Source organism: Podarcis bocagei (assembly GCF_964188305.1).
Source record: "Podarcis bocagei genome assembly, chromosome: 1".
Lineage (NCBI taxonomy): Eukaryota > Metazoa > Chordata > Lepidosauria > Squamata > Lacertidae > Podarcis > Podarcis bocagei.
The window spans coordinates 62,679,031-62,701,032 of NC_138125.1; the positions used below are offsets into that span (position 1 = coordinate 62,679,031).

The 22,002-nt window shown below is 39.5% G+C and overlaps 1 protein-coding gene across 4 annotated transcripts in view; it reads left to right on the forward strand.

Annotated features, from left to right (window-relative positions):
* Positions 1-22,002, forward strand: part of NELL1 (neural EGFL like 1) — a 379,279-nt gene that overhangs the window by 234,834 nt on the left and 122,443 nt on the right. For all 4 annotated transcript variants that reach the window (XM_081164500.1, XM_081164499.1, XM_081164502.1 and 1 more), the window contains one exon: positions 17,249-17,371. In XM_081164500.1, coding sequence (XP_081020626.1) covers positions 17,249-17,371 — 123 coding nt within the window. The remainder of the gene's footprint in view (positions 1-17,248; positions 17,372-22,002) is intronic.

Sequence of the window (22,002 nt, forward strand, 5' to 3'; positions counted from 1 at the left end):
TTTGGTGAATGAAGGATCAGTTTCAAGATCTGCGGCAATGTATTGCCAATTTGACTTGTCCACTATCTGTTAGACATGATTTTCCCATCAAGTGCTGTGATCAAGTGTCACAGGGGTAACAGCAGTAGGAAAGCAGTAGGAAAAGATGTGTGACAGCTGAGAGGGGGGAAATGATGCTTCACTTCCATTGTGTATGTTTCTTTAACATATAGAGACAGAATTAAATGCCTGCTTTCCTTACTCTTTGTCAGTAGAACTTCCCATGCAAGTTTATTCTCTTATCTCTGGAGCTAATCCTTTTACTAGACTTAAAAATGTCTAGTAATGTCTTACACTCTCTGTAATCCACCTGTTGTAGATCAATACATTTTAATAATCAAGACCTCTAACATCATTTACTGCACTCATTTTAAGCATTAAAAGGCTTAATTAGTGGTTACCACTTACATGTAACAAAGAACATTTAGCAATCTTTGCTTTGTGCTGTTAATAGTGCAGTATATCATTTTGTGATATCTGATATTATGCAAAAAGAGTAGAAAATGCCTTCTGGATTCTGTGATTCTGTTCTTTATTTAAAGTACCTTTGTCACATATCTTATCCATCTACTTTTAGAATCCTAAACAATCATAATCTTTTGAAATCTCTTTACCCGTTTGTTCAACGAAAACAAATGAGACCATCAAAAGCAGCCAGTTAAGCAGCTACATGAATATTGCAGTAATGTTCAAGCCATAATCATTTTTCTGATTTTCATTCCGCTCAGCTGAGAAAATTGATAATTGCTGCTATTTGTATAAATCCTTCCCATTATGTGTGTTGATATAGTTTCAATAGGACACAGTGCTGCATTTCAGACGTTCTTCATTTTAACCACTTAACATGAAAATGTGATTCTTAACATATCTTTTTTAAAAAGAAGCAGCATCTGATTATAGGCAGAACACTGGGAATTTTTTAAATAAATTAGCTAGGACACTGTAGGTTTGATTTAAATCAATATTTCAGAAAACATCTCAGGAAAAAAGTGAGAGCATTGAACCAATAGAAGGTTACTAGTGATAGTATTAACTGCAACTGTTTAGAGTTGGGACAAACTTGAGTTCTTGGATATTTCATAGGCCTATGACAGTGAAGAATTTAGGTTTCTCTTCATCCGTTGCATTACATAGCACCTGACAAAATGATCCTGTAAGCCTAATAAGAAACATAGTGTGACCAACTGCAAGCACTTGGGAATATTGCAGATTATAGAATTTTTATTGCTCAGATACACAATTGTTATTGTTATTTGGCAGTATTTATTTAGAGGTTTTTAGATGCTTTGTTACAGAATGCAGTATCATTATACATTTTCTTAATTGCTCACCTGTCTTGGACTATGTTGAAATGTTCTCTAAAACTGCTGTTGAAATTTTCTTACATTAATTCAGGGGCTTATCATCAGGCAGAATACCTAAGGTATTCATAGAGAGAATCCAGACATGTTTCAATAAGAATCGTAAAAAAAATCTTACAACACAGAAAGCTGCTTTATACCAAGTCAGACCATTTGTCCATCTAGCTCTGTGTTGTCTAAGCTGACTTGTACCAGCTTCCCCAGGTTTTCAGATAGGAGTCCTTCTCACCTCTTTTAGGAGGTGCTAGGGATTGGAAAAGAGACCTCCTGCAGGCAAAACAGGTGTGCCGCTACTGAGCTATGACCCTTCCCCATTGACACTAGTATTCTCCTAAGCTGAAAATTGACAACAACAACAAAATAATAATAATAATAATATGGAATTCCAAGGGAAGTCAAAATAATTTGATAGAATCAAGACTAAAGCAAAACAAACATGTTGTCTGCCTAACAGAACAGAAATCCTTAGAGTTGAAAACAATGACCTATTTAAATTTCTGTCTCAAAGGGAAGCTTACTTAAGCCTTTCATAGTCTATCTTTTTAAAAATAGAAAACCTGTACTTCCATCAAAGGTGCTTACTTAGGATCTTTTAACACAATTAAAACTGCATTTGGATCATGAACATAATGTTATAGTCATGAGCTCCTTCTACTTGTGTTGGAAAAATAGTTCTGGTCTTCTGGGATGGGCCAGAAGTTAAAACTCTAATTTCTTTATCTCATCCTTCTTATATTAGCTGCTGCAACTCATGGTGTTACCGTACTTTGCTGATGGGACTTGGTCCTTTATGTTCTCTTGTATTGATAGGCCTGTCTTTAGTTACCCAGTGTTTCATTCAGCTACAAAACACTGTAAGGTAATTTTGCTCCCTAATGTTGAAGCTGGGATAGAAGACTAACAGAGAACAGATATTGCTAATTAAGTTTTTGGCTGCCCTCGCTTTGCATTGTTAACAGTTATAAATTAACCAGCTTTTCTAGAATTTGGAACCCCCTGGTAGCAGGGCTAAACCACGTTGTTTTTCTTACTGGAACAGTGTTCCACTTTAAAATATCATCAGCATTACAGATGGTCTTCAGATAGCAAAAGCCTTTATATAAATCAAAATACTTCACACATGCATTTTGTCATTCAGAAATAAAATCCCTGTATAAATCTAGCCCAGGCTTCCTCAACCTTGGCCCTCCAGATGTTTTGAGACTACAATTCCCATCATCCCTGACCACTGGTCCTGCTAGCTAGAGATCATGGGAGATGTAGGCCAAAAACATCTTGGAGAGCCAAGGTTGAGGAAGCCTGATTCTCCTCCTCCTCTTCTTCTTCCTTCTCCTCTTGGCTGTGGCATTACTAAATTGTTAGATCCAACTCATTTGGGTAATTATAAGCCAGTAGCTCATATATCATACTTGGGCAAGATAGCTGAGTAGATTGTGACTGTTCAGCTGCAGGCACTTTTGGATGAAATGGATTGTTATTATTTGCCCCAATTTCAGTCCAGTGTCACATTTTGGGACCAAAATGACCTTCAGGATTATCTTTTCCACAGGATAGATGGATAATGTAAACTTACTAATTCTCCAGGGTCTCTGGATGGTTTTCAGTTCCGTGGATTATGGTATCCTTAAGTGCTGCCTGGCAGGGGTAGGAACTGGATAATATTACATTGTGGTAGTTTTGTTTCTGTCAGAAAACTTGCAGAAGGTGATGCTGAGGAGAAATGTTCTATCCCACAGGAATTTTATTAACAACTTTCTTAGCAGGCGTCTTCTTAATTTGCTTTAGCCATTCTTGGTTTGTTGCCTAGAATTATACATCACAGGGGAAAACTGCTAAACTCTGCCTGTGTTTCATTCAACACAATTCCTTTACATTTCACATACTGTTTCCTCTTTGAATTACCTCTGTTGCATTCTGAAATTTCTCCTTCCCTGTCCCAATTGATTTGCTTATGGGAGAGCATTTCATTTCAGCATAATAGCATTAGTTCAGCAACATCTGCTGGCTGCAAAGCCATAACTATTCCTTTTCACACAAGTGGTTATTGAGAGAAAGACTGGCTTGCAGCAAGGGTGGCTAATCTGTGGCCCTCCATATGTAAGCATTCCTGATGGCTGGGACGGATGATAGCTATAATTCATATTCCAAGCTTTGTGAAAGAAGCAAAAATGTTTGCATTTCCAACTTCATGAGATTGCTTGAACCACAAAGAGGGAACGTGCAAATCAGCAGCCCTTCTAAGGTGTTCTGTTCCTAAATCAGGTTAGGCTGATTGTTGCCTATAGTCATTCTCACAAATCTATTTGGAATTTGTACACTGCATTTCAGTTTAAATCTTTTGAGCTGGTAGCTGGTTTTGAATTAATTTTAAGGATATTTATTTCATATAAGTCTATATTTTTATAGATATATTCTGTAGCCTATTTTTTTATCCCTTGTTTGTGCAGTCATTAATCACTAAGAATACACAAGCAAGGGGTCAAAATTGAGGCTTCCTAAAGTTGACTGATCCCTTGCTTGTCTATTCTTAGTGATTTAAGACTGCACAAACAAGGGATAAAAAAGGCTACAGAATATATCTATAAAAATATAGACTTGTATGAAATAAATATCCTTAAAACTAATTCAAAACCAGCAACCAGCTCAAAAGATTTAAACCAAAATGCAGTGTACAAATTCCTAATGTCAAAATTGAGGCTTCCTAAAGTTGACTGTCATGGCCACTGGGCCCATCACCTCCGGGCAAATAGAAGGGGAAGAAATGGAGGCAGTGAGAGATTTTACTTTCTTGGGCTCCATGATCACTGCAGATGGTGACAGCAGCCACAAAATTAAAAGACGCCTGCTTCTTGGGAGAAAAGCAATGACAAACCTAGACAGCATCTTAAAAAGCAGAGACATCACCTTGCCAACAAAGGTCCGTATAGTAAAAGCTATGGTTTTCCCAGTAGTGATGTATGGGAGTGAGAGCTGGACCATAAAGAAGGCTGATCGCCGAAGAATTGATGCTTTTGAATTATTGTACTGGAGTAGACTCTTGAGAGTCCCATGGACTGCAAGAAGATCAAACCTATCCATTCTGAAGGAAATCGTCCCTGAGTGCTCACTGGAAGGACAGAGCCTGAAGCTGAGACTCCAAAACTTTGGCCACCTCATGAGAAGAGAAGACTCCCTGGAAAAGACCCTGATGTTGAGAAAGATGGAGGGCACAAAGAGAAGGGGAAGACAGAGGACGAGATGGTTGGATAGTGTCCTCGAAGCTACCAGCATGAGTCTGACCAAACTGTGGGAGGCAGTAGAAGACAGGAGTGCCTGGCGTGCTCTGGTCCAGGGGTCACAAAGAGTCGGACACGACCATATGACTAAACAACAACAACAACAAAAGTTGACTTTTGTTTTTTGTTTTTGTTTTGTTGTTGACTTTTGACAACAGGGTCATTTATAATCATTTTATTTTCATTGTTAATATAATGCCAATACTTATCTAAAATGTATAGGTATGACTTTAGCAAAGTATTTAATATTTTGTCTTGGAAAGAGATATTTAAATCACACTCTTCTCTGCAAGCCAGCTAGTTAGTAAATAAATAAGGCAAGCTAGCTTGAGGATAACCTCCTTCTGTCAAATAACTTCAATGAGATAAAGGATGATCTTACCAAAGCAAATGTAAAAGAGAAGCTTGCAACCTATTGATATGCACCCATCCTCCCCCAGAGTAGTCCATCTGCATCCTCCAAAGCAATTATTGTTGCGGTATTTTTCTGCTAAAATGTGAGGAAGGGAAAAGACTATCTGAATCTTCAAAGTGAGTTCAGAAAATCAGAAGCTGTGACACTGCACATTGCTACATAGGTCAGCAGTCAGTCTCCTGTACCCACCAAGAACTAAAGGAATTGTATTCATCAAAAGAAAAGAAGAGGCTGTGAAGATTCCTCTCTCTTTAATCACAGAAATCTGCAACATAAAATTCTTATTTCTCATTGCAGCTGCAAGCTTCTAGCATGAGAAAAAGCAAATGCTTTGATGAAAATTATGTCAACCATATAGGACATTTACATAGTGAGCAGACTCAGATGGAATTGGTAGATCCCATGTATAAACAATTAAGAATACTGATTCTTGCCTTAGCCATCATCACTGCTCAGTTCAGTTTTCGGGAAATAGTTTGCTCCAATTACATCAGAACAGACATTTCGTGTTTCTTTTTCTGTTGTATGAATAGACAGCTAATAAAGAATTCAATACCGAAGTAAAAATGATAGGTGATAGCAGTCACAATGCTTTTATAAAATGCAAAGCATCTCCTCATAGATACTTGCATGGATGTCACTACCATAGGTACACGCACAGGAACTCCCCCCACCATCTCTTGCTGTGTCCGATGTTACACCAAATAGAATAGCTTTGGTAAGGTGGCGGGCACGCTTTAGGAAGAGTGAGCAAAAAATGGACACCGTATATGCCACTTTGTATCCTGGCACACAATGTTTGAGGGAAAACGCAAGTCTAAAGTGTTAAGGGAATAAAGCTTGGGCTTCGCTAGAACAAGTGTACGTGTCTTTATGTAATTTCCAAGGAAGAGCACCTAGAGGGCAAAAATAAGATGCATGACCAGACCCTGTAGACATTTTAAAGTAAAGTGCAAGAAGCTTAAGGTGCTGCCAAGGAGGAGGGCAGCAGCTAAGAGCAGTATAAAATGAATTACTTGAACTGAATAATGATAAGCTGAAAATAACATGAGCTACAGCAGTTAAGATGGAGTGGAAAGGCTTAAAAGTAGAACAAGTGAGACCACCGAGATATGGGCAATCCATAAAGATGCTCCTATGTCCTAAGGCAGGTGTGGGGAATCTTTGGCCTTCTAGATGTTGCTGAACTATAACTCCCCCAACAAGTGTAGCCAATGACCAGGGATGAAAGAAGTTTAAGTTCAGAAACATCTGGAGAACTAAAGGTGTCCCACATCTGCCCTAAGACTTGAATGGTGCAGTAGTTGCCCCTGTGATCTTGTGCTTCTTTGTCCTCTGTTGTTTGAATTCACTGCTAGCTAACAATAATACAGCTCTGTTTCATAAACCTATCTATTTCAAAATAAATAAGAACAACAAATATCTAAATAGATGATACTGTAGATAGGAAAATACATGGTTGATTGATGTTAAGCCTAAGAGGAAATTCATTTCTACTGAATTTATACTCTGAATGCATGAGGCCATGGGGAAGTGCTAAACCATATTACTATCCAAGAAAAATAAGAATTTAAGTGCAGGATTATGCAGGAAGACAGGAGTAGTAAGATAAGTGTCTTTTCAGCAAGGCACAGAGCTTAGGAGGGATAGAAGCAATAACTTGAAATATCAAACAGAGAGCAATAACTGAAAACTGTGAGTGTTACACAAGTTCATCAGGTATTCAAGTCAGAAATCTTCTGGGAGCTTGGGTGGCGGTCATTTGATGACTGGGTGCAACATCAAAATATCCGAGTCACAAAGTTCTACCAAAAATATTCTCAGCTGTAGGCAGAACAATAAATAGTGGATACTCCAGTGTAAAGAAAATGCTAATATATACAGAGAACAGCAAGGCAAAATACATAAGAGAAACATGCAAAAACAGTGCATAGGATAAAAATAAAAATATATTTAAAGCAACACAACTTGCCTGTTTGTTAGAACGTGATGCTGATAATGCCAAGGTTGCAGGTTCGATCTCTGTATAGCCCAGCTACAACATATTCCTGCATTGCAGGGGGTTGGACTAGATGACCCTAGTGGTCCCTTCCAACTCTATAAGTCTATGACTCCAATATTTCTAAAGTTACACTGAAATAATAAAATCTAGGAACATGCGTATAGAATACAGTGCAGACATGGAACGACTGGAGCAGACATCAGTAGAAATACGGGAATCAAGATTATAGTGTCTTCATAGTATGCAAAGGTAGAACTCAAAGACTAGGAAAAGGAACAAAATCAGGTTGCACTAAGTGGACATTTGGCTCCATACCACATCATTAAGATAGACAAGTGCCTTCCAGTCTCTAACATCAGTGATTTTTGTGCTTTGAGACATATTCAGGGAGGAATAGAATTCTGTGACAAGTGTCCCCCAGTAATCAAGAACTGTGTTGTTTGCATGCACCTTAAAGTCCAGGTATCTTAGGAATTGCTATACTTCAGCAGTTAAGAGGTGTTGCTTGTGTAGTAAGCTAAACTTGGAGCCACTGGGAAAATTTGGATTCATATTTCTGCTTTCTTTAAATATGGGCATTCCTCATGAGATGACAAGAATTTTAGGAAAGCGACATTCTGAAGGAATGAAACTTTACTCCAAAATTCTAGAGATTTCATAGAAAAGGTCCTGCCAAGTTTTGACATACAGCTATAGTGAACCAAAAGCAGCTTTCCCTGTGCAAATTTATGAGATGATCCTCACAAATAGTTTTACAGACACAGTTGTGCTCATTAGAGTTCCAGGGTTTGCTTCGTTTTACTGCATGATAGGTATGCATAGTCTTTTTTTATCAATTTCTTTATCCATTAGCACATGAAAGATGAACATTATTCTGTCAGCTCTTGGTGCTACTCAGAATGAAGCATTGTTTGTCTTTGCAGATAAATATTCCAACAGTTTGTTTTCCCAAATTAAAATGCACTTGAGGGCGGTTTGCAAATTGCAGCTATATCTTCAGTATAGACTGCATGGATACCACCTCCATTTTGCATGTTTTTGACAGCAAAATTTTATCTGCTTTCTGCTAAGAAAAGAAAGGTCCATTTAGAATGTAGCTAAATATGTCTTTCTTTCTATGGGTACCATTTCCATATAGACAACACACCTAGAATGGTGTGAAAATATGTGTCGTATAGCTTTGCAGTCAAAATAATAAAGGCTAGGTACATCAGTCAAAATGTGTGTGAGCACAGGGAAATGGGGGATTACTATTTAGTAAGAAAAGAGACTTGAATATGCCCTCACTTAATCTATCAAATCTGTATTCATATTTGGTTTAGTTTATGGTGTGCATAGCAACCCATATTATTGGTACATAAGCTGAGAGCAAAAGTATTACTTCTCTATGCTGTCAATCAGTAGTGGTCTGGGGATAATCAGCATACCCTCCAACATTTCTCAGATGAAAATAGGGATGTCCCATTCCATAATGATAATTTTACCCCACATATCCTACTGAGTTGCCCTAGCCACTCTGGTCAGCTTCCAACATATATAAAAATATAATAAAACATTAAACATTTTCAAAAAACTTCCCTACACAGGATTGCCTTCAGATGGCTCAGGGGTCAGAAAACTCCATACCCTCCAACATTTCTCCAATGAAAACAGGGACATCCTAAGGAAAAGTGGGACATTCTGGTATGAAATCAGAAACTGGGATGGCTTCTTTAAATCAGGGATGGAAAATAGGGACACTTGGAGGGTCTGCTTCAGTGGTCTATGCATTTTTATGTATTGCATAGGGATACATATTATAAAGGAATAAGACGTTGCTTTGAAGTTTTATAACAGATAAAGAGGCAGCCTATTTTTCAGTTTGATTTTTGTTAAAAAAAATGTGTACAAGGAAGTAACCTGCCTCTTCAGCAGTTGAAATCTAAAATATTTGGCAGTGACTACATTTCTTTTGTATTCATGCATATTATTGGATCTCAGCTACACAAGACATATTCAGCAGTTCAAAAGACTTGAATGTACTCTCATTTGAATGCACTCAAATGTATTGTCTAAGGGTGACCACAAGTGTGGTGCGAAAACATCCCCAAAACCCTAAGCAGGCAATAGTAGTGCTTAGTATAGCAAACACAAATACATTCCACCCCCCATCCCCTTTTCTAGATTTTGCAGACATGAAGCCAGTTTTTCAGAGGCCAAGGAAGTCATCCAAGTGCTGCAGAAGCAATTTAGCAAATCTGGCAATTTCACAGGTATTTCAATATATCCGTATTAAACAGAGCAAACAGAATGAGTAGATCAGAGAACTACGTGAAAACCTGAGCAAGCAGTAGTTATGCTGTCCTTTGATCACACCTAGGTCATATTCAGACTTTCAAGACATCACCAACACTACTTGGATATATAAAGACAATGAACTTCAGCTTTTCCCCCTCTGTCTTGTGTCTCTGTAGGTGTGGATCCAACACTTTACAAAACACTTGTCATTACTGTTCATTACTGCTTCAGCTCCTTGGCAGTCATAGGCTGCTTTTTCTCTGCATGGCCCCAGTCAGAAGGTCAAAATTTAATTAACGATAATAAATGTATGGAGACTGTCATCATGCTATAAATATATTCTAAAGAAAGAAATTCAAATAACTACTTGAAAAAGAAATCTACTGAGTAATACATAACCAGTACTTCAAAATATAGGAATAGATGAAGTGGGGTCTGGGAATGCAAATTCAACTAGGGCACTGACCTTTACTGATCTTTATAAAATAGTGCAGCAGCAGAAATCTCAGGGTACAGACTAATTTAAAATTTTGGCACACAGTAGGGAGGAAAGGAGGGATAGGTGCTACTCTACTGCATATTTAAAAGCCTGCACAGTGAAGTGCTGAGGCCAAAATAATTTAAGGTCACTAATGGAAATATTTTAAATGAGATAATTAGCTATGTTTACTTTGGTAAGATGTTTCTGCTTCACATTTCTTTACATATCCAGCAGAATTCAAATAGGAAAACTTAAAAACAAAACAAAACCCACTTGTGTTTTTAAAGTTTTATTTCCAATCTGTGATTCATTTTGTATGAGCTTTCTAGATTGGAAAATGGAAAGAAATGTATATTCATTTGTCTAGGGGCAAAAATAGTACAAACAATTTATATTACACTGAATAATGAAATGGCCTATTATGGAAATGTAAAAATAAACATGCTTTTTGACATCTTTTCAATCTTTCTTTAAAAATTAAATTTGAATTAGAATAGTTCTTAAACAAATTCAGTTGTGCCGTCTCCTGGAGATGATGAAAAGGAACATTATGGGGAAATATAGACTGCCATGATTTGAATATTAGCATCATTCTTGCAGCCTGCAACAGAGATAGGGGACTTGTGGCCCTTCAGATATTGGATTTCCATCAGCCTCAGCCAGCATGGCTAGTAACCAGAGTTGATGGGAACTGGGCAGGAATAGATTGACTTTCTGAGCTTTGGTGAACTCTAGATAGGATTATAGCAATGTGCTATATGTGGGACTGCCTTTGAAGCTGATTCAGGAACTGCACCTGGTACGAAATTAAGCAGCTAGATTGATGACAAGTCAGCCTGGACATATAACACAAATTCTGGCATGACTACCAATTAGCAGCTACCGGTTAGGTTTGGGGCTCAATTCAAATGGCTGGTTTTAAGGGCTCAGGCTCCCAGTGCCTCAAGGACCACATCTCTCCACATGAATCAACTCAGAGCATGTGAGCCATCATCTGAGGCCCCCCTTCTTATGCTGTCACTACAGAAGGTCCAGAAGGTAGCAGCATTAGAACGGGCCTTTTCTGTGGTGGCCCACCACTTGTGGAATGCTCTCCCCAGGGAATCATGTCTATCTATTTTAGGCAAAAGAAAAAAGAAAAAAAGCCCAAACTTTTGTTTTTTTTAAAAAAAAACATTTTTATTGATTTTCCAATATCATTCCAATAACAGCCTCATTATAACAATACCAATTTTATCCAATTAATACAATTCTTAATACAAATTTCTCAAATTTCAAATTATACAATTTAATTAAACTGGCCCCCTCGCTTGCTAGAGTTGAGTACATTCTTCTAAGCTATAATCTTGTGATTTCTATTCATGTTGCTATAATAAAGGTAAAGGTAAAGGGACCCCTGACCATTAGGTCCAGTCGTGACCAACTCTGGGGTTGCAACACTCATCTCGCTTTATTGGCCAAGGGAGCCGGCGTACAGCTTCCGGGTCATGTGGCCAGCATGACTAAGCCGCTTCTGGCAAACCAGAGCAGTGCACGGAAATGCTGTTTACCTTCCCGCCGGAGCGGTACCTATTTATCTACTTGCACTTTGACATGCTTTCGAACTGCTAGGTTGGCAGGAGCAGGGACCGAGCAACGGGAGCTCACCCCATTGTGGGGATTCGAACCACCAACCTTCTGATCGGCAAGTCCTAGGCTCAGTGGTTTAACCTACAGCGCCACCCGCGTCTTTGTTGGTATAATAGGTAATTGATAAAGTTTCAAGTGAGGAACTTTTGCTGCAATCCTTATTCTTTCCTGCGTGTGACAGTTTTTTCCATAATACTTTCCCGTCAATATATGGTGTGGTATCCTTTATTCCTGCAACTGTTGATGGTTCCCATCAGGTCCTGGGAGAAGCTGTCATCACACAGTTCCCAAAAGTCACTGCATTGGTTTGCCCTGTGCTTCGGCTTCCAGTAAACAAGCTGTCTTTGCCATTTTTGCCCAGACTTTTGGACCTTAATTTGAAGGGTTTCGAGCATCTATGGCCTATTTTAGTGGGGCAGGATCTGTAAGACCTGTCTCTTATCTGTATAGAGGTGCTTTGAGGTTTTTATGATTTCTTATTTATTAAACTTAATAGTTGCTTGTCATCCAGAGCGTCCCCAAGTGACTTAAGTTGAAAAGATGCACAAATGCATTATACCATAGAAGAATGGGGTGGGGGAATCATGCAACACAATAATATTCCATGCAACATATTGAAGGAAAAACAATAGCAGTACACAAAGAATAAACAAAAACAATACTCCCATGTACTAGCACCATTGATGCCCTTTCCCAAAACCATTCACATCAACCTGCTGTTGTTTTTTAAAATCTGCCCAGCCCACCAAGAAGTCTGGCGTCAAGGCCAGCTGCTGTGGTTGGGTCCTCCAGGGATGTTCCAGGGATGTGGGTGGGTTATCCAGGGATGGCCCTCTTCTTTCTTTCACGGGAAGCAGCAGCAAAAGCAGGGCAGCAAGTTGGTTTAAGTTTTACTGACTGGCTGCTCCTCTCCTGTCTCTGATGGGGGGGGGTGTTTTACTGACTCTGTTTATTTTAATTGGTCTTAATGTAAGTTTGCTTTTGTGGGTCACTTTTGTGAGGAGAGTGACATACCGCATTGGCCTGAATATTAGCCTCACTCCCCCCCCCCCCAATTCTGACCATGAAAAGTTAAAGTGTGGCTTAAATTCGTGACCTTACAAAAATAGGCTTTTACGATATTGCTGCTGAAGCGGACATACGGTAAAATGGAACAGGTGTGAGTGCCTGCGGAATTTTAAGGGAGCGGCTTATATTCGGGTATTCTCTCCCCCCCCCTCCCGAATTTTAAAGGTGCGGCTTATATTCGGGCCAATGCAGTAGTAATAATGGTAGCAGTAGTGATAGCAATAATATAGAAGTCTCTTGTGTACCTTCTACTAAGGGCCACTTGATACAATGTTTCTTTCTCTCCCACATGCTCAATTGTATGCAGAATTGAATATATAAAAAATTCCCCATTCTGAGTTTTTATCCTTGAACATGGATACCTCATTGTACATCTCAGTATTCAAATCTCTTATGAATATATGAATTAGTACAGAGCACAACAGAGTTCATTTGGTTATTTTCCTCCATTGTGAAAAGCCAGTTTCTCTTTTCATGTATATCTACCCTCAGTAAAAGCACTGTATCTCTTGCTGTTCAGCAAGGTCGATGGTAAGGTGAGCAAAAATCTTCCTGTTGTCAAATGCTATAGCTGGAAGTAAAGAAGCAGAGTGCAGTTCACCAACTACTTGATAACTACTTTGCTACTTTGATCTCCTGTACTGCCTTCTATATGAAAAGATAAAAACACCTTGCAGTTACTAATTAATCTGTAGACCACTACTGAGAGATTTAGTAGAATTATCCAATTTTCAAGGCTACATCTCTTTCTTTGTAACTGTACGTTCTTAAAATAATATCCAAGGCTTTGATATGACAATTTGTCTGATACAGACAATGGAATTAGAATGGGATGAGAATAGTTTCTTTAGTAAAGGTAAAGGTACCCCTGACCATTAGGTCCAGCCGTGACCAGAGCAGCGCACGGAAACACCGTTTAGCTTCCTACCGGAGCAGTACCTATTTATCCACTTGCACTTTGAGATGCTTTTGAACTGCTAGGTTGGCAGGAGCAGGGATCGAGCAACGGGAGCTCACCCCATCATGGGGATTCGAACCGCCGACCTTCTGATCGGCAAGTCCTAGGCTCAGTGGTTTAACCCACAGCGCCACCCCGTCCCTTTAAATGTATCTAAACACACGGAAAATCTATAAATTACATCATGCTTTGCCACAGCTATCATATTAACTTTGACAATAATCTACAGCAATTTCTTATAAGTAAACTTAATTAATGTAAATATTAGTTTCTCGTAGGGAAGCATTTAAGATTAGAATTTAAGCATTTATTAGTCATTATTTCAATGAGCTTCCATTTTTATGAATGGATGAACATCTGTCGTAAATAAGAAAAGTTCACATATTTTGTGTGGTCTTTGACAGCTGCATCAAAACACAAAATGTGATGCTTTCAAAAATAAATGTGCAACTCACAAATTACTATTCAGTTCTGCTACCACCCTCCATGTAATTTTGCAATGCTTCTGCTGCTTCCTTTCACCTGCTCTGCTATGTGATTGTTCAGTGTCTTCTGGCTTTGACTGTGTCAGAGGCAAGGGGTGAATGAGCAGCAGGAATGGTGAAAGCTGTGTTATTGCACATTCAGGCCCCATGCTATGGTACTGAAGATGTTGCTCTTGTCTTTTTTCTATTGCCTTAACGATCCAGTACTCATTTTGGATTAAGAGAATCAGACAACCACAAGAGAAGTTTTTATTACTCTATCCTGCATTTGACGCATACTACAGTGCCATGGCAGATACATGCATGTCATTGGTTCTCCAATCTTATCCCTTTAAGAATATAAAAAGAGAGTGTGAGAGCTTCACCTGTACAGAAGCTATTTGCACTGTGTTGACAGATGATAGAATTTCTTCAAGCTCCTCTTCATAAAAAGAGAAAAGAGCTTGGGAGGGAAGCAGATGAAGTTTTATAGAGAGAGTTACAAGCTTAGTGGATCAGGGGAATGCTGTGGATGTAGTGTATCTTGAGCTCAGTAAGGCTTTTGACAAAGTCACCCATGATATTCTTGCAGAGAAGCTAGTAAAACGTGAGCTGGACAAGGTAACTGTTAGGTGGATTTGTAGTTGGTTGACTGACTGAATCTAAAGAGTGCTCACTAATAGTTCTTCATCATCCTGGAAAAACGTGATAAGTGGGGTGCTGCAGGGCTGTGTCCCTGGCCCATTGTTGTTCAACATCTTTATAAATGACTTGGATGATCTACTCATTCTGTCTGCAGATGACACCAAACTGGGATGGGTAGCTAATGCTGCAGAAGACAGAATCAGGATTTAATATGACTTTAACAGATTGGATAACTGGACCAAAATTAACAGAATGAATTTCAATAGGGGCAAATGTAAGGTTCTATTCTTAGACAGCAATAACTAGCTGCATAAATCTAAACTAAGTACATGTGGAAACGACCTAAGGATCTTAGTAGACTACAAGTTTAACATGAGTCAACAGTGTGATGCAGCAGTAAAAAAAGAAGAAGCTAATGCTATTCTAGGCTGCATCAACAGAAGCAGAGTGTCCAGATCAAGGGAAGTAATAGTACCTCTCTATTCTGCCTTGGTCAAACTACACCGGAAGTACTGTGTCCAGTTCTGGGCACCACAATTTAAAAAGCTGGAACATGTGCAGAGGAGGGTGACTAAGGTGATCAAGGGTCTGGAAACCAAGACTTATGGGGAACTGTTGAGGGAGCTGGGTATGTTTAGCATGGAAAAGAGAAGACAGAGAGGAGATATGATAGCCATCCAGGGCTGTCACCTGGATGATGGAGCAAGCTTGTTTTCTCCTGTTCTGGAGGGTAGGACCCAAACCAGTGGCTTGGGAGATTTTTAAGCAGAGGTTGAATGGCCATCTGTCATGGATGCTTTAGCTGAGATTCCTGTGTTGCAGGAGATTGGGCTAGGTGGCCCTTGGGATCCCTTCCAACTCTCTGATTCTAAGTTTGGTGCTAAGGTGTCCACTAAAGTGTTCAGGTGAATCAAAATTTGCAGAATGCCTATAGCGGGAGCTTGGCATTAAAGATGTGGAAATAAATACTGTTGTTATCTCAAAATACCCTCTTCCAAGTTTCCTATATCAATAGAGCAACAGTAACACACACTTGGAAGAGATACCATTAGACATCTGCTCCAGTGCTTTACTACGTGCTGAAATTCTTACCTAGAGCATCCTTGGCAGATACATCCTTGGCCTCTCTTTAATAATCTCTAGTGATAAAAGTTCCATAATTTCTCACAGCTGTTTGATCCTTAGTCCATCTGGCACATTGCAAACCTTGTTCCCTCACAGCCAGCCTGTTTGCATGCTGCTGGTGCTCAATTCAGTTGTGCCCCGCTTTTCTCACAGTGACAATGGGGAAAAGTTCCATCTTCTTCATGACAAACATTTGATATATACAGTTTTAAACCTGTTCTACTAGCTCCACTTAATCTTCTTTCCCCAAGCTAAGAATGGCTAGTCCATTCATTATTGTCCTTGTATAGCACATATTCCAAAACCTCTGCTGCTATTCTCTGGATCCTCACCGTGCTGACAGCATTCACATAATAAATGGATATTCACATTCTAAATCAAAGTCGAAGCGATGTGATGCTCTAAAGGAAGCCTTCCCTTGTCTGAATAGCAAGTCAGTAATAACTATCTGTAGCTTGGAGATACAGTTGTTCTGCAGATGCACTTTGAAATGGTTGTGGCCATTATATGAACATTAGAGTTGATAAGTATGTGGCTTTTGGTAAGTTCTGTCCTCTTCTCATGGTTTCTTTTCAGCAGTGAACTAAGTAATCAGAACTGTATATAGTCAGGGAAAACTGAATAACAGGGGAAATGGGGAACTTAGAAGAGATTCTCTCTGAAACCCATGTTGTAACTTTCTTCCAGATATAAATAAAACCATTGATCCATTCACTATTGTAAATGAAGGCCAATGTGTTGTGGTGAATAGACTTTTGGGAGACTTGGTCACCACCACATATTGACTTCTATTCCTTCCCTGCTTTACTCTCCCTTCCAAAGTTAATCCTTCTTCGGTTCAGATTGCTTGAAGCCAATAGGAAACATGTCTTCCTACAGCCTGTCTAAGCAAATTGGCAGCTTGCTGGGAAGAGGAAGAGTTAACTTTTGATGGAGCAGGAAGAGAAACCTCCAACTTTCCGCTTGCCTTTCTGTCCTTTCAACTATATTTGCATTTTTTTTACATGCCTGTTTATTGATCCTACCACCTCTAATTGCCTCTAATCCATGTATCTCAAAAGGAGGTAAATCTACTGATTTTTTAGCATCCATCCTCTACAAAAAGGGGGCAGATGCTCTGCAAAAGGATGTATTGAGGGTAATAACTCCAGAAATCTAGGGAGAAATGTATAACAGAGCTAGTATTTAAGCTGCATGCTCCTGTAGAGATAATATTCATATTCATCCCTAGATAGCATTTTTGTTCTACTCTATTCTGATTCTATCCTTTTTTTAACTATATAGGGGGTTTTTCTGTCTAAAATTTGTAGGCTGTCTGCCATGAATCAAAACCTGAAATGGAAGTGGTCCATGTCAGGCTTCTGCATCTAATGTCTCTTCTGCTGTGTTCAGCCATTGTAGTAACCATTCATTAGTTATAACTAGCTTTTCAAATGTCAGATCAGCAAGCTGAAAATTTATTTTCCCTCCCTCCCCTTGCTCACTTTCTCTTGCATTGTTTTCTTGTAGAACGTGATGAATGTGACAGCGGACAGCACAACTGTGATGAGAATGCAATCTGTACTAACACAGTCAGGGGACATAGCTGCACCTGCAAGCCTGGATATGTGGGGAATGGGACCATCTGCCGAGGTGGGTCTGTTTCTCCAACAACTTGATAAAATGAGTATACACTATTAATATTCCTTGACAGTTGCCTAAGTTCAGCCTGCACAAGATGCTGGGCTGTGTTAGGAATTCACTGTCTGATTTATCATCTGGCAACTATTGCATGCACAGACATTATGAGAATTGATTTTTGCATAATTTACTACTCAGGAAAGGTATTCTGAGGCACTTAAAATACCTTTTGGTTTACTGCTCATGAATATGATTATTTACATAGGTTCTTAACTCTTTTCATTGTGGTATAAACTGCATTTTTGAACTATACAGTGTAATGGATCCCACAGTTATCTTTTGGGGTAGGTACATGTGGATTTTAAGCTAGAATAACTGTCTTTTAAACAAGATCCATGTGGCTTTTAAACTGTGACCATAATTTTCTTTTATAGTAGAGTAAGCTGCCAAAACCACTGAATATGTGGAGTGGTAGACAGATATGATTTTTGTTCTTGATACAGTTTGCTTTATGGTGCATTAATAAACTTGTCTGCATTTCTGAGATACCACTGCTATTGTAGGTTCTGAGTAGACTATAAAATATACATTATTCAACATCAGTTTGTATACAATAACATGGTAGTTTGTGGAGGATTATTAAATAAAGATGAGACTCTTCAAGGAAGATGGCACCACTCACTGATCCAGTAGCTGGGAAATTACTACAATACTCAAAAGTTATTCATTGTGGAATTTATTCTTTTGCTTATTATTATTATTATTAAGAACACTGCACCTAAAAAGAACTCTTAGACTGCAGTTCCATACCAACTCACCTTACCTTCCTTACTCAGTGGGAGTTACTTCTGAATAGACATTTATCGGATTGTGCTGGTAAAATACCACGGAGGCAGTCGCTATTTCCTGGCTTTAAAACCATTGGATGACCTGCTGTAAATTACTTGCTTTCATAATGAGTCATTTAGGACAACTGACACAATTAAGATTCCAGGTGGAAAGGTTTACCTAGATGGTTATCAACTGGCTTTATCCCCCCTCTCCACCAAAAAAGCAGAAACTTGATCGGGCAGAATTTTTTAGAAAGGTACAGGAATTGGTCCATACTCCGTCGAATATGGTCACATCTGAAGGCAACATAGATAACCAACCACTCTTGAAATGAAACTAGATTTTGCACAAATGATTACCACCAAAGTTGTTTTCAAGCATTTACTTGAGTATACAAAAAAAGTGAAACTAAGGGCTGGGGAAGGGGCATATGTGCAAGAGTCCCCAATCACATAGCTAGTCATCTGACCTTTGTGCAATTTGCATGAAGGTTTGAAGAGGAGTTTAAAATGCATTTGTCTGAGCACGCTTAGAAACTCTTATTGCAGTTGAAGAACCTGATAAGACAGGGCTTCCACTAATGGGGAAATTTCCTGTTTTACTTATTGTGAGTTCATATAAATTGTCAAACACCATTTTTGTGGTGACCATTTGTGCAAAATCTAGTTTATTTCAAGAGAAGTTGTTGTAGATAAGTTTCAAGTGTCACCACATTTGGTGGGTAGACAATTAAGGAAGCTTATGCATTTGTGTGGCACAATCTAAGTCAAAGTATCTACAGTGCTGAAATGGTGGCCTAGACCAGGGGTAGGCAACCTAAGGCCCAGGGGCCAGATCTGGCCTAATCACCTTCTAAATCTGGCTCACGGACGGTCCGGGAATCAACGTGTTTTTACATGAGTAGAATGTTCCCTTTTATTTAAAATGCATCTCTGGGTTATTTGTGGGGCATAGGAATTTGTACATTATTTTTTTCAAAATACAGTCCAGCCCACCACATGGTCTGAGGAACGGTGGACTGGCCCATGGCTGAAAAAGGTTGCTGACCCCTGGCCTAGACTGTGTTTAAATGAAAGAGTTGGACTTGTGCGTGCCATTTGCCTATGGCTGCAATCATTAAAAAGCCATTTTTCCAATGGGTCTCAAACATTGACTGTGGTAGAAGGATTCTAAGATTTAGCCAACTTGGCTAGAATGGAAGCTAGCAAGATTGGGGCCATTGTGCTACTGTATGTACTTAGACAATATTTAGAGATTATTTCTATGAGAGATAATAGGATTCAGAATTACAAAGATAGTGCATATGCGAAGAAACATTTTACCCACAAAGGTACTGTATTTTTCGCTCTATAAGACGCACCAGACCACAAGACGCACCTAGTTTTTGGAGGAGGAAAACAAGAAAAAAAATATTATGAATCTCAGAAGCCAGAACAGCAAGAGGGATCGCTGCGCAGTGAAAGCAGCGATCCCTCTTGCTGTTCTGGCTTCTGGGATAGCTGTGCAGCCTGCATTCGCTCCATAAGACGCACACACATTTCCCCTTACTTTTTAGGAGGGAAAAAGTGAGTCTTATAGAGCAAAAAATATGGTATATTAATGTGCTTTATGGTTTAAATTCAGCATGTACACACCCCTCTCAAATAAGACCTTCATTTTAGGTCGTTGTTCTAGGGAACAATCTAGACAGAGTTGAGCACTTGCAGCACAGTCCTATTCATGAATATGTGAACATTGCATTGAGGTTAGTGGGACTTACTCTTAAGTAAGTGTGTATAGGATTGCCATCTTCATGTATTTCAGAGGGTAAACTTTAAGCCAGGGGTTGGCAAACTTTTTCAGCAGGAGGCCAGTCCACTGTCCCTCAGACCTTGTAGGGGGCCAGGCTATAATTTGAAAAAATAAATAAATGAACGAATTCCCACAAATAACCCAGAGATGCATTTTAAATAAAAGGACACAGCATTCTATGCAAGAGCACCAGGCAGGCCCCACAAATAACCCAAAGATGCATTTTAAATAAAAGGACACATTCTACTCAGGTAAGCCATCCCCCCCCCCCGACTCTCCCCTCCCTTCTCCACAGCACCGGATGAGCCCCGGTGGCTGCTTACCTGTGTCTTGCGAGCGTCAGGGGCTGACGGCAGCGGAACGATGAGTGGCACATGAAAGGGCTCCGGAGAGGGGCTGGCAGCAACAAAGCCCAAATTGAGCCTGCTTACAATGGCGGTCACTCGAGTGTTAATGCTGCTGCTGTTGGCACCAACAAAGCCCAGCCCCCTTCCTCTTGGCTCTAGGCAGGGCAGGGAGAAGCCAGGAGAAGGGAGGGAGGAGGCACTGCCGAACACATGCACTGGCGCAGCCTGAACAATCTGATCCATATGCCGATTCCCAGACCATTCACGGGCTGGATCCAGAAGGCAAACGGGGCCGGATTCGGCCCCTGGGTCTTAGTTTGCCTACCCATGCTTTAAGCACATGCTTAACTCCATCACTGAAATCAGTTGGACTTTAAGGTGCTCAACATTAGCTGTGTTGTGCCCCTAGGTAGTAGTAACAATGCTGTGATTAAATAAAAAGGATAAAACTGAGAATAAACCTATTCAGAAAACTTGAACAGTAACAAGCCATAATATTTCCCCAGTGAAAAGAACAAATTAATGTACAAAAATATTGTATAGTTTTCCATGAATACTGCACACTAAAGCTTTTCACAACATGATTAAGGAAAAGATTCTGTGAGACGGGACATATGAATTATCAGTAAGGAGACTGTTATAAAACTGTGTTTGAAAAATGAACACAGAATAGACCCAAGGGATATTAAAAAAGTAAAATGCGTTGAGGAAAAAGCACTTTACAATTGCATAGAAAGTAAACGAAATGGGCAAGTTATGCCTGATAGAGATGAAAAGGGGCTGATACTTCTTGGCTCCTCTTCTGATATTACTTAATCTTGCCCATGTTGACTTGATGCCTCATCTCTAGCTGAAATGAAGCTTAGGGACATGCAACTACATTTGCTCACACCAATCCCTTCTTACCTTTGCCCTCCATCTCTCTTTTTGTTGTTTCCATCCTGCTGAAGAAATAAAGTAGATGTGATCTGGAATATCCATAATGAGGATCTTCAGATAACATGAGCACAGTTGTACTGAAGAATGTGAAAATGACACAAATATGGGAGGTGACCATTTTTCCCTGAAGCACCTCCATCGGAGATGGGTGGACGAGTATTGTTTTATTAGTTTCACAGAGAGAGGGGGGAGAAGGAGACATACAAGTACCTTTATGAGATCTGCTGATTACCTCCAGGGGTGTTACCTGTCCAGGTTGCAGTGCGACATCACCGTCCAGCCATGGAGCGAGTGTGCTTCTTTGCTTCATGCTGTGGCACAACACAAAGGGAACCATCACAAATGGCAGCAAGTCGAGACTTATTTCATAAACTCAAAAATATGCTTGCCCTAATAAAAGAGACTGCAAGAATAGACTGTACAAATATAGTACTTTGAACTTTTTCCTGTTCGAGATTTAGCTGTCTTATTTATTGTTAGAAATGAATTATCATCAGTGTCAGGCAGTGACCTTGATGGGTTTTCTTTTCTGATTGTAGCAAGGCTAAATTTAAGTGAGTTTTGTATATTCATTTCCAGAAAGTATTTATTTTATTTATTTATTTACTCAGCTTATTTCTTCTGCTAAAGGTATCTTCAGTTTAGTGACCTTGGATGCTCCTGCTTTCTACTTGTGTCATTCTGAAGGTGTTGGGAACAACAACTGTAGCTGGTGTAAAATTTGTGTGGATTTGT